At 36.7% G+C, this 11,985-nt stretch overlaps 2 protein-coding genes and 1 non-coding gene across 3 annotated transcripts; 1 reads left to right on the top strand and 2 right to left on the bottom strand.

The window, feature by feature from the left end:
- Positions 1–1,008: 1,008 nt before the first annotated feature.
- Positions 1,009–4,561, bottom strand: LOC132187573 (eukaryotic translation initiation factor 3 subunit F). The gene is made up of 6 exons (XM_059601923.1): positions 4,227–4,561; positions 3,796–3,875; positions 2,948–3,177; positions 1,860–1,981; positions 1,529–1,642; positions 1,009–1,287 (listed from the first exon to the last, which is right to left on the bottom strand). The coding sequence occupies exons 1-6, from the start codon at positions 4,446–4,448 to the stop codon at positions 1,198–1,200; spliced, it is 858 nt and encodes a 285-aa protein (XP_059457906.1). The 5' UTR covers positions 4,449–4,561; the 3' UTR covers positions 1,009–1,197.
- Positions 4,562–7,318: 2,757 nt separating this feature from the next.
- LOC132187572 (aquaporin PIP1-2-like) lies at positions 7,319–9,001 on the bottom strand. Its single transcript, XM_059601922.1, has 4 exons — positions 8,573–9,001; positions 8,081–8,376; positions 7,845–7,985; positions 7,319–7,729 (listed from the first exon to the last, which is right to left on the bottom strand). The coding sequence occupies exons 1-4, from the start codon at positions 8,907–8,909 to the stop codon at positions 7,637–7,639; spliced, it is 867 nt and encodes a 288-aa protein (XP_059457905.1). The 5' UTR covers positions 8,910–9,001; the 3' UTR covers positions 7,319–7,636.
- Positions 8,424–8,496, top strand: TRNAK-CUU (transfer RNA lysine (anticodon CUU)). The gene has a single exon. It is a non-coding gene; the product is annotated as a tRNA-Lys (tRNA).
- Positions 9,002–11,985: the final 2,984 nt, after the last annotated feature.

Below are 11,985 nucleotides of genomic sequence, written 5' to 3' on the forward strand. Positions count from 1 at the left end.
AATATAAAAAAAGTAAAATAAAAATATAATATTTTAATGATATAAAGAACCATTTAGGAAAGTTATTGGGAAGTAAATTGACATAAAAAAGTAAAAAGTAGTTTGAATCTTTAAATTTAAAAAAAAAATGATGAGATAGCCACTGAAAATGCTTTTACAGATGAATTGGTATCAACAAGAGATAGGGCCCCTCCACCTAATCAGCTTTTGGTTTGTAGTTCAAGGAAAAACAGTGCCCCTTCCAGTCACCGTAAAAAACAGTTTTTGGTTTTTTGAACCTGTTTTAGGAACAACAACCAGACAGGTGTTTCTCATTATCGGGATCGAGATCACCGTTACAATACCTGGAACATCATTGCGAATTCAATCTCTTAGTATCCCTTCTTTGCAACAATCTGGGCCATTCAATTTAAATGAACAACCCAAATTATATAACATTATTTAAAACTAAAATCTAATAACTCTATTTTCCAGCAGCTGTCTTCACTCTCACCAGCCTTACCGCTCACACTGCCACAAACAATCTTCCACCACCACCTCTACTGAAGTTGGGCGACCACCCTTTATGCTATTTTGAAATTGGTTGAACCACTTATTTTAGAAATCGTAGCCAACCACCACCCCCAATGGTGGTGGGGATGGTAGACTGGAGTTATTTATAAATAAAACACAGCCAATGTCGATGCAGTTTCTCTAATTAGGTTATACTCTGGAATTCCAAGAATTAAGTTCAAGATTAAAAGTTAATCCCGATTGCCAAGTACCAATGCAAATATGTTGAAATAATGAAATGGACACACACCCACCATGACAGATTCGGAAAAATATATGTTCAAGTCAAGGGCAGGTTTCTCAAGAGTTTGTGTGAAGTATAACCACTACAAAGCAATCCTAGCAAGAAACATCCTAACCACAAAAATTTATGGCAGCATTCTTAGACCATTGGAGAAACAGTATCTGACCTCGACCATGAAAAAAAAAAATTGCTCAAAAGATAACACATTTCCAAAAAACAATTGGACCGCTGTAAAGCAATCTTTGTCAAATTAAGGACGATCTTCCTACTCAAAATTATGAAAAATATTACAACCGTCTGAATAAAAGTCAGCTTCCTCCAAGTTGGCCAAATAGCACTCACCGAGAACACTTTGGTAAAATGAATTATCTTCGACCATCAATTCCTTCAACTAATTGGAATTACAGGATCTGAGCAGCTGTGTTCAACTTTTCAGCTAAGCCGAGCTGTGTTCTGGTGATGCTTGACAAATAGAGCAAGAGCATATTGTCCTGTACCGGGGGGGGACACATTGGATAAAAAGTGATTAATTAAATACACATGTAATAAACCAACATTAACTATGGGAACATTCATTTTAAATCAATGAAAACTAGTTCCAAGACTATCAAGTTAATAAAAGGAGGCCATTGAGTTCAAGGGACCAAGCCAGGTATAATGTTATGTTAGTCCATAGACTTCAATTGTCATTTTTTTTTTATTTTGACTGAATAACCCAAAACCTCTAGTTACCTGTAGGCTGTTATTTACAAGCTTATCAAAGGCTGATGGAGACAGTTTGGGAAGGGATGATACGGTCTCTGATATAAATCTCCCTATGCTGTTATCTGGCTCAACATGCCCTTCCTGAGAAAAAATAATATATTTATAATATTAGAGGTTTGCAGCAAGAAGATCAGAGGGAAGAGGAGGCTGGTTCTGTTTATTACAGCCAGCCTTAAGCATATCATTATATAAGCTTAAAGAAACATAACAATGACAAAACTATCCTCAAACCCTAATACATTCTTCTAACAGAACAAAAAGCAGGCATGCGTGAACTGAGAAGGTATGGTTACTTTACCACAACATTGTCAACATATTTGTAGACATCGTCAATTAGAGCTAATAGCCTTTCAATTGAAGCTTCCATCCCTTCTAAATCATTTGGGAGTTTGTCAACCGATGTTGTCTTTAGAATATCATCTGCCATCATGAAATTTATTGTGTAAGATTTGAATAGAGATTACAAGTCCAACTAAAAAACACATACCATTCACTTGCTTAAGATTTACCAAACACATTGTGAGACCAAGCTTGTAACCCGTAAAGTGGACAGTGAAGGTATTAGACAGATTTTTACGATAAATACCAAAACAAACGCAGCACCAATTTAAAAAGTTCAAAGACAAAAAGTGCTTCTAACTAACCTTCTTCTTCATTAATTAATTTTTTCATAAGTAACTAACCTTCTTCATTAATACTCCGATAATTATCAATTCACGATGATGAGGTTCAATGACTGACTGCTAGTTTCATATGCATTGAAATGAGATATTAAACAAGGACAGTATATTTTATATGCCAAGTAGGTATAGGAAAAGTCAGATTATTTTTTGACTAAGTAATATGTATTGCAAACTATGAACACACACATGCACACACTAAGTATGCAGTCCACCGGTTTGAAGCCATGCTTCAGATAAGCCTTTAACAATCTGCCATTTGACTTAGATGACAGAGAAGCCTATGGAAATTCACCTTGCACCTTTCATTTTCATGCATGCATACAATTTCACTCCTGTTAGAGATATGCCTTTTAACAGAAATAAATATCAAGGGAGTGGATGGTGATGACTCCTAGTAGATTGAAGGTCAATAATCTTGTCTCGCTTTAGAAAAAAAGGTGAAGTAATCTCAACCAAAAATCTCGATTCTTATTCTTTCAAGCATGACTACTTAGAACTATCATCTTACCTAGGACGATCTTACATCTACATTAAGCAAGCCTTAAAGAGTTTTGTCCATATAATACCGTTTAACTAAAAAATTCAAGAAAGTAAGAGACTTTCATCATCTCAGGAGGTTTTTTCAGCAAATGTGCATGTCATGTTAAGTCTGTGTGTCATCAAAAATTTTAAAAGGAATGAGGGACTTTAAGTGATTTCTTACATCCAACTTGTTCAGCTTCAACCATGCGACGATCCAGAGGAATCTCCTGAAATTGTGCAGCAAGTTGCCGGTCACCAAGTGACAAATTGACAGAAACATAAGCTTTTATTGTACCCTTTCCGTTCTCAAATCCGGTATCAACAGTCAAATGAACAGGGTTGGAAACTTCTCTAGAATAAAATTCATGGATCAGCGCACTACCTCCAGTAACTCCAAGACCGGTTGAATACCTGCATACATTCATAGAGGTAACATAGCAAACATTATAACTAACTTATGAAATCAAATAAACCCCTGTATACTCCAATAAGCTGCCGAGCAAGCCTCAATTATTGACAAATGCCAAAATACCATGAATCTGAAGTTCAAAGTCATGAAACTGAGGAGCAACAGCTCAGTTGATAAAGAGAGGGTTTCCCGAGCTTGACTGTTGACACACTTTTTTTCTTTTTCTTTTTCTTTTTCACTCTAATAAGTAGTTGGGACATGGATTTCGTTTTCCCTTTTGATGGTTAGTTTGGATATTGGTCCCATACCGCGTAACTATCCTTATACCAAATCTTTCAACTATTTATTACATTGCATCTGTTTATCTAAATTCAATCAATACAGAGGTTAGGATCCAGAAACTGGATCATATAAATTTGAAAAAGTTCCTAATCTTCTGAAGTCTATAAGTTACAGCACACGTGTTTTGGTGCATGGACTGCTGATTCACTGGACAAGCATAACAATTGAACACTACACTTGTAGGATTATCAGTACAGCAAGTAAAATCAGAACATTCTGCCTAGAGATATACCTATAACTAAATATTTAAAACATTAGAGAAGTAGCATGAGATTTACCATCCAACAATGACTTCCTTCGGATTCACTTTTAGGTGGGATAATAGCATATTGTGATGGTATTCAATATCCAAAGCAACCTGCAATTCCAAAAAAAAACATAAACAAAAAGGATAAAAATTACTATCAGAAGCATAGGCAAACTGGATTTGGTCAATTTGATCACTAAAACCCAATGAATTTTATCAAAAAATCTCATTTAGATTTCTAAAACATGATAAACATCATTCCATAAGCCTATCTCAGGCCCCAAATAATAAACTAAACATCGCAAAATTATCAGCATATTTTCCATTTACGCTTTTTTATTTTCTCGGCAACCAAACAGAACATAAGTAAATATCAATAATTAGCATAAAATAACAATTAAAATACAGAAAAAATATTATAACTCGAAACTCGATGCAAATTCGAGAGGGAGTGAGGAGGACCTGGCCGGAGGACTCGCTGTGAGGCACAGCATAAGAGTTGAGGATCTCAATGACGCCATCGGGCGAGATCGAGCCGAGCAGTGTGCCGATGACGCGTTCGGCTTGGTCAGGGCGTCTCACGTAGTAGTCGCATATGTTGAAGATGACCAAAGGGTGAACCTTAGCGGACAGGGTCGCCGAGGACGGTCCGAACTGCAACACTGTCTGCTCGCTTGGCGCCATTCTCTGCGCTAGGGTTGGTCTGTTTGGGTTCGGTTGGGCACAGAGAGTGTGTGCGAGAGGGCGTGATGCGAGAGCTAGGGTTTTTGGGGAAGAGCCGGAGGCTAGAGTGGAAAGATTCCTTGTTGTTTTTGTTTGGTTATATGATTGGGCCGCTAGCCATCCTCCTTTGGGCCTCAGCCTGTTCTAATTCTAAAAGGATGAGTTTTGGGATGACTACTACTTTATTTACCCAAAAAACTTTACATAATTCTAATACGGAATTATAAATAATGTCATGTTTATAATTGGTCTGCAATTCTTTTATAGTTTGCTAATATGTGTTAGGATGTGATTAGAATTGTAAACCAAGAAGTTTGTAAAAAAAATTCAATATAAGTCTAATATTACTATAAAAAAAAATTTGAGAAATGCTATAGTGCAATAAAAAAATTATTTTTTGCCCATAAAAGTCTTAGGTGGCAAAGAAGTCACAGGCTCTATTCATAGTTGTTGTGATTCCACCCATTGATAGAACCCGTAGCCTCTTGCCACCTAGAACTATTATGGACAAAAAATGATCTTTTTATTACATTATAAACATATCTCAAAAAATTTAGGTAATTTATACCATTTTTTACGGGTGAAGCTAAACACAACGCTGGCGTGCCAGGCCGGCAATTTTTTTTTTTAATATTAACATATTTTTTTAAAAAAAATAGCTTGGCGTGCTTACCATGTCGGCGTGATGTGAATCACGGCCCAATTTTTACATATAACACAATGATCCACTAATTAAACTCTTGTTTTATGTTTCCACTACCAAAAGCACAAAATGTCCTTAAAGATGGAATAATATAGAATTTTATTATTTTAAGTTTTTCCATTTGTTTTTTTCTTTTCAAAATAAAAACATTAATTATCTATCCAAAATATTTAAATTTATTTTTATATTTATATCACATCAAACACTCAAATACACCTTTTTAAATAAAAACGAAAAACACAAGCATTTGAAAAAATGTTACCAAATAGAGCCATACTAGCTTCATTGATTAAACTGGACAGTCTCCCTCTTTGTGAATGGTTTATAATGTGACACATCACCCAATTTCTTACCCACACGCAACATATTCATTCTAAGGCCATATTTTCAATTTATTTAGCCTACAATAGTACAATATATTAATGTCAGAGATCTGATGTGACCTGTGTAGGGATCTTGAGCCAAACATCACAAGATTTTAACTCAACTTTAGCATTGAATATTATTGAGGTCTATTAAATTATCATTCATACAAATGAGCCAACAACAAAAAAAAAAATAGAAGAATTAATTTCTTATCAATTTTTTTTTTTTTACATGTCCGCACAAGAGAGGGAGGGTGAATTCGAACTAATGGCCTCCGCTTCATTAGGCGTGGTCCTAACCAATTGAGCTATCTCTTGGGAACAATTTATTATCAATTGCTTTGATAATAGAGCTCCCATTAATTTATTTTTGACGTACGAACTGGCTGATGACGTGCATGTGCCATGTGATACTGCAACGATAGAAGAAATCCAAGATGCAGTGCACAGCGAATATCTTTCATGGCCGAGCATATGAAGAGCTTTTCAATGGATGTTGGAGACAAGAAGGAGAACGATAACTGAAGAGCTTTTCTTGTTGTTATTTAAGCAACTGACATGTTAGGTCTTACTGCCTTATAGCCCGATTGAGGCTTGTGGTTTGGGCCAGTAACCATGACTCAGTCTCATCTTAAGTTGAACGGATAGATATTCTGTATATTAAATATCAACTAGTGATAAATGATGCATTTATCCACTTAATTATTAGTTTAAACCTTCTATTAACTTAAGGAATGATCGAATTATACCAAGATTAAAGGATATAGATGAAGACAAGTTCTAATTTATGACTTATATTTTTTAGATTATTGAGATCATGGCTATATGATGAGAGCTTCTTGTCTTTATCGGAATAATGCATATTGTATTGAGAAAGAGGCTGTGGTCAGACGCGTGGGTATGAGAAACTCAATTAGTACAATAACATATTGAACTACTAGTTAAATCAAATCAAAATTAATTGGAAAATATAATTTTAATCACTTAAAAAAGGAGATAGTCGTCGACCCACAAACACATTAGTCTAATAACATATTAAGTTACGAGTTAATACAAACCAAAGTTAATGAAAAATATGAATTTAATCATTTAACCTAAAATAAGGCTAAGAAACTTGTTGTGGCATTTAAAATTGTTATGGCTTAATATAATTTATATATTCCTTAAAGAAAATTTAATCTAATTCATTAATTTATACGCGTGATATTTGATACAAAGATATAGATAAGCACAATGGCAATGACTGGGGTGGGGGGGGACAAAAACAAAATCGGATATCTATCTCAATACAACAAGTGGTAGTAGGTAATTGTCCGTCACCAACTATAGCATAAGTTAATGGAATATGGCCCAAAGAAAAGTACAATATATATATAAAACTCACTGCATGTAATTTATTTAAAAGAGTAATATTATACTAATAATTATTTATTTGTTGACATGTATTATTATGTGATCGAGTCACTACCAATTACTAAAAAAAATTAGCATCTCTCTAATCACTTGTTAACATATGTCAACCAGTTATAAAAGAATTATAGCACTCAGTTCCCAAACAAAAAGGTACAGTAAATATAGTATGAACAAGTGGAGCACTTGCCCAAACAAAAAGGAACAAACTTTACAATAAGAAAGCCCCAAGGGCCAAACCACCCCTAGTGCCCCAAAATTTAAAAAAATTTCCTAAAGTTTGAAATGTTTCTCCAAAAAAAAAAAAGTTTACCCTCCACTTTTTTAATTGCACCAAGCCCCTCAATACTAAATAGAGAAAAGCACTAATTCGATTTATATAGTTCGATCAGAACAGAAGCATTGTTATTGGATAGACAATACAAGCTGACAGAAGCATACAAAGCCTACCCACTAGAAATGGGGCCCATCAACAAACCTCCGTTTGAACAAAAAGGCAGTAGGGAAGAAGGCCATTGAGAGAAATCAAGCTGTAATACACATCTTACGTACACATACACAAAGAAAAAGGAAAGAAAAAACAAAGAGACTGGACAAGCTCGGCTTGGTTTTGATTTTCATCTTGTGATCTTGAGCCAGCAACATCACGGGCTGTTTGATCAGATCAACCATCACTTCGATTTGAAGGGCATGGCCCTGATCACAACCGTGTGGTACAGAGCTGCAAGTGCTGCCCCAATGAATGGTCCCACCCAGAAAATCCACTGCACCCACAGTAAATGAAAACAAAAAAGTTGTAAGAAGTAGGAACATATATAGATTAGGTGATGCCGTGATGGGTTGTTAAAATCATGAGATTAGAGAAATCAGATGGTTTACATGGTCATCCCAGGCGCGGTCCCTGTTGTAGATGATTGCCGCACCAAGACTCCGAGCTGGGTTAATTCCAGTTCCGGTTATGGGGATGGTAGCCAAGTGCACCAAGAAAACCGCGAACCCAATTGGTAGAGGTGCCAAGATCTGATTAGATACAGTAGCACACCATCATCAACAAAAAAAATTATCAACCAATCAATACGTATTTAGAGAGGAAGAGGGAGAGTGAGATTGCTTACGGGCACGTGGGAATCCCTGGCGCTACGCTTGGCGTCAGTGGCCGAGAACACTGTGTAGACAAGAACAAAGGTACCGACGATCTCAGCGCCAAGGCCATCGCCCTTGGTGTAACCAGGGTTCACAAAGTTGGCGCCACCGCCCACGCTTTGGTACGTGGTCTTCTCGAACCCCTTCACAACACCAGCACCGCAAATCGCACCCAGGCACTGCATCACGATGTAGAACAGCGCCCTCGTCAACGAAAGCTTCCTCGCCAGAAACAGCCCAAACGTCACCGCCGGGTTTATGTGACCCCCTGTCGTCAAAGAAATCATTATCATCAATCCACCACTAGTCATGTGAGCCCGTCTAGCTCAGTTGGTAGAGCGCAAGGCTCTTAACCTTGTGGTCGTGGGTTCGAGCCCCACGGTGGGCGTATTTTATTGCTAGTTTTTATTATTATTATTATTATTTTGAAGCCGAAATTACATGCAGTTTTTGTCGTGTCAAACCTGAGATGCCAGCGGTACAGTAGACGAGGGCGAAGATCATGCCGCCGAAGGCCCAAGCGATCCCTTGAATCCCGACCGTTGTGCACTTGGTCTTTGACTGAGCGACGCCCATCACCGTCAAAACCGTGATGTACAGAAACAGGAAGGTGGCCACGAATTCGGCGATCCCAGCCCTGTAAAAGGACCAAGAGGTGAGCTCAGACGGCTCGAAAAGCGGCGCTGGCGGCGGCTCCTTGTAGTCCTTGCCATCGTCTTGGATCTGAGCCGCCGTCCCAATCGGCTGCCTCTCCGGGAACTTGTTGGCTCCCAATCTAACATCCTCTTCCTTACCCTCCATTTTAGCTCTAATCACAAAGCTCTCTTTCTCTTTCTCTCTCTCTCTCAAGGTTATTAGTCAGGGACCGTTCAATCTCTCCGATGAGACTGGTGTGAGTGGAAGTAGTGGGATTATATAAGGCATCATGGGCTCAGTTGTTGAGGAAAGGAGGAGAGGTGGTGGGACCTGTTGGTATTTCTAATTGAATTTATTTTTCTTATCCCTTGGCCGACCAATCATTTTCTGAGTTTTCATGTTAAATGACTCCAATGCCCCGCCCGTATGTTTGTTGAAAGTGACATTAGATTATCCTATTTGGCACAACCTCGTCCATACATCTGTGAGTTTAATTCTATGAATGAGTCCACCGTCCATGTGCTTAAACAACGAGAAAAATGTTGGGTTTTTGGTTTTCCATCTTTTGTTTAGTCAAAGTCAGTCTCACAGACTGGGGGTCGGTCCGTCGGTTCCTTGGCTACGTCAAATAATTTCGGCTCGTGTTGTGTACTGCATACGTGGCTAACAAAGATTGCTCGATACATTGACCACTAAATTACTTAGCGCTCACCCCGTGGCAAATTGGCAATATTTCATTTTGGCTCCTCTTTCATAAATCACCATTTTGTTTTGTTTTGATTAACTGTGGTATATATATACCATGATACGAGATTTATTTATTTATTTTTTAAAATTCATATATATATATATATATATATATATATGGCCAAATATTATCAGTCCCACAATCATTGTAGAAAGCATAGGTTATCATGCATGCTTCTTTTTTCACATGGCCAGGAATAATTAGTTCATCATTTTCTGTTAAATAAATTTTGCCCTTCTAATTGTGTTTTTATATACGAGCAGAGGAGCTAATGATTAGATGTTCATACGGCAAAGAACCGCACTACCAGACATGCATGGTGGCAGTTTAATTTGTTTAGATGATAATCATGGGTTCCTGGAATTTGATTATACTAATCTCGTCAATTAATATATTCTGGTCGAATTCTTTAATTGTAGGTGACATGCATGGATAACAAAAAATAATGGCCATGTCGCATATGCCATCGTCTCCGAATCTTTTTGGGATTTTTCTTCATCATCTCGTTCTGGAAAATTAGAGGTTCAAAGACCCAGATGCACTTCTTCCATTTAGGACAACTACTATAGAGCCAGGTTATCACTTGGACCACATGAGCACTTCGATGGCCAGATTCTTTGGGGGACTACCAAAGTGGTCATGTGTTGCATGTATCGCAGGTTTTGGACCCCGTCTTTTTGTGCATATACTCAACAAAACTATTTTGCTAGGGATAGCGATGGAACTAGAATTTTAGGCTTGGGGATTAAAACCAAAAAGAAAAATCTTTGAGGGGAGGGGGATAAAAAGTTAATTTAAGAAGAATTTGTATAGGTTTTTTATTTATTTTTAAAAAAGTATGGGATAGTAACTCTTTAAGCTTCCTCCCCCTAGCTTTGGCTATAGAGATAGGGTATCATTTATTCTCTGGAGTCTGGAGGGGAAGAGATATCTAAGTTTGACTTGCCTCAGGTGAAAAAATCATTATAAATCTTTCAATGCAAAAATAAACGATGAAAATGAAGTTCTCTCCCCATTTTGCAATCTAAACCGTTTATTTTATACATAAAATTTTTTACAATTTTTTCGCTGCAAGCAAGCCAAACGGAAAATACGGTAAATACGTATAAGCTAAAGGAGCTAATTAATCACTCATATAGAGGACTTATTTAGTGCCTAGTGGAGTAGCTTAACCTAATTAAGCTTAATTGCTGTTACAAGTTGTAAATTCAACTTCTATTAGATTATCCAAAAGCTATTACTTAAAATTACATTATTCAATTGACTGGCAAATTTAATATAATTTGGTCACATTCTAAGGTTTGTTGGGTTTAATGTCAGAACCTAATTGCGTAGGTGAATAAAACAATAACACAACGGACAAGTATTCCCAACTAAACATTGTTGAAATTCTCAATCATGATAAAATGGTGACGAAATAGTTTTATTTTAATATATGTATATATTTTTTTTATGAGCTACCGCCCGTTGAATTTGGGCCATAGCTTTTGCTGATATGGCTGTATATATCACCATCCCTAAACAAGTTGCCTGACAACAGCACCACCCCCCCTAAAAAAAAGAGAAAAAAAACAGTGTTATTTGATGGCTGTATTTGGGCATTCTTATGTTTGCTTTAATTTGTTCATATATTAATCATCTTCATGACAGAGATAGCAAGACAAAACTGGCTACCCTATGAGTGCACCTAATATATCCTATGCCATACGTACAGCCATAGGTAGTTTTTAGTGCTAATTTTGGATGGATTACCAGCTTTTTTTTTTGAATTATGTTAAAGAAAATTCTTTAAATTTTATTTATTAAATTAATACTTATCCTTAGCCAATATGATTAATCTCCCATGCATGATGTCAGTTTAATAGGAAATTTCTAAGATGGAATAGTAAGGCTGAATTAAATGGCATCAAGATGTGACTGTGCATGCACATCACTATCCCTTACAAAGATGGCTGACAAGCATTAAAAATAAATAAAAAATAAAGAGAGAAAAGCGGAGAATTATTTGATGGCAACAATTCATTGCAGTTTGGCATTTTTATGTTTGCATCCCAAGGAAAATGGATAACTTCACTTTGTCTATAAATTAATAATCTTCACGACAGAGATACATTGCAAGACAAAATTGGTTCTCTTCTCCATCCCCTCCTCCAGATTGGAAAAACTATTTTTACATTTTTATTTATTTTTAAAATTTAAAATTTTAAAAATAATCTATTACAATTTAATGATAAGGAAGATTTTGGAAAGTACTCGTCACTACCAAACCTTGGGTTAGAAGCAAGCCGAAACGAAAAGAATCATCTCGATCGAAATGGCAGACAATATAATTGAAGCACAGCGTGAAATTCCAACCACACATCACAACATGACAGCGATAGCACCTATTGGATCGTTTCCTCGTAGAAGGTCGGTTGCACTGTCACCAGCTATTGCAAGCTATATAGTTGGAATTCTAGGGTTTTGTAAAATTCAGGCCGTCTAAATAGAAGG

Source organism: Corylus avellana, chromosome ca7 (assembly GCF_901000735.1).
Source record: "Corylus avellana chromosome ca7, CavTom2PMs-1.0".
Lineage (NCBI taxonomy): Eukaryota > Viridiplantae > Streptophyta > Magnoliopsida > Fagales > Betulaceae > Corylus > Corylus avellana.

What these genes read in the sequence shown, in the direction of transcription:
- LOC132187573 (XM_059601923.1), bottom strand. Translation starts at nt 4,448, where the DNA reads ATGGCGCCAAGCGAGCAGACAGTGTTGCAGTTCGGACCGTCCTCGGCG. An exon ending in ACAGCGAGTCCTCCGGCCAG is followed by an intron (nt 3,876 to 4,226) that starts GTCCTCCTCACT and finishes TTGGAATTGCAG; the next exon opens with GTTGCTTTGGATATTGAATA. An exon ending in AAGGAAGTCATTGTTGGATG is followed by an intron (nt 3,178 to 3,795) that starts GTAAATCTCATG and finishes GAATGTATGCAG; the next exon opens with GTATTCAACCGGTCTTGGAG.
- LOC132187572 (XM_059601922.1), bottom strand. Translation starts at nt 8,909, where the DNA reads ATGGAGGGTAAGGAAGAGGATGTTAGATTGGGAGCCAACAAGTTCCCG. An exon ending in CTGTACCGCTGGCATCTCAG is followed by an intron (nt 8,377 to 8,572) that starts GTTTGACACGAC and finishes CTTTGACGACAG; the next exon opens with GGGGTCACATAAACCCGGCG. An exon ending in ACCGCGCCTGGGATGACCAT is followed by an intron (nt 7,730 to 7,844) that starts GTAAACCATCTG and finishes CTGTGGGTGCAG; the next exon opens with TGGATTTTCTGGGTGGGACC.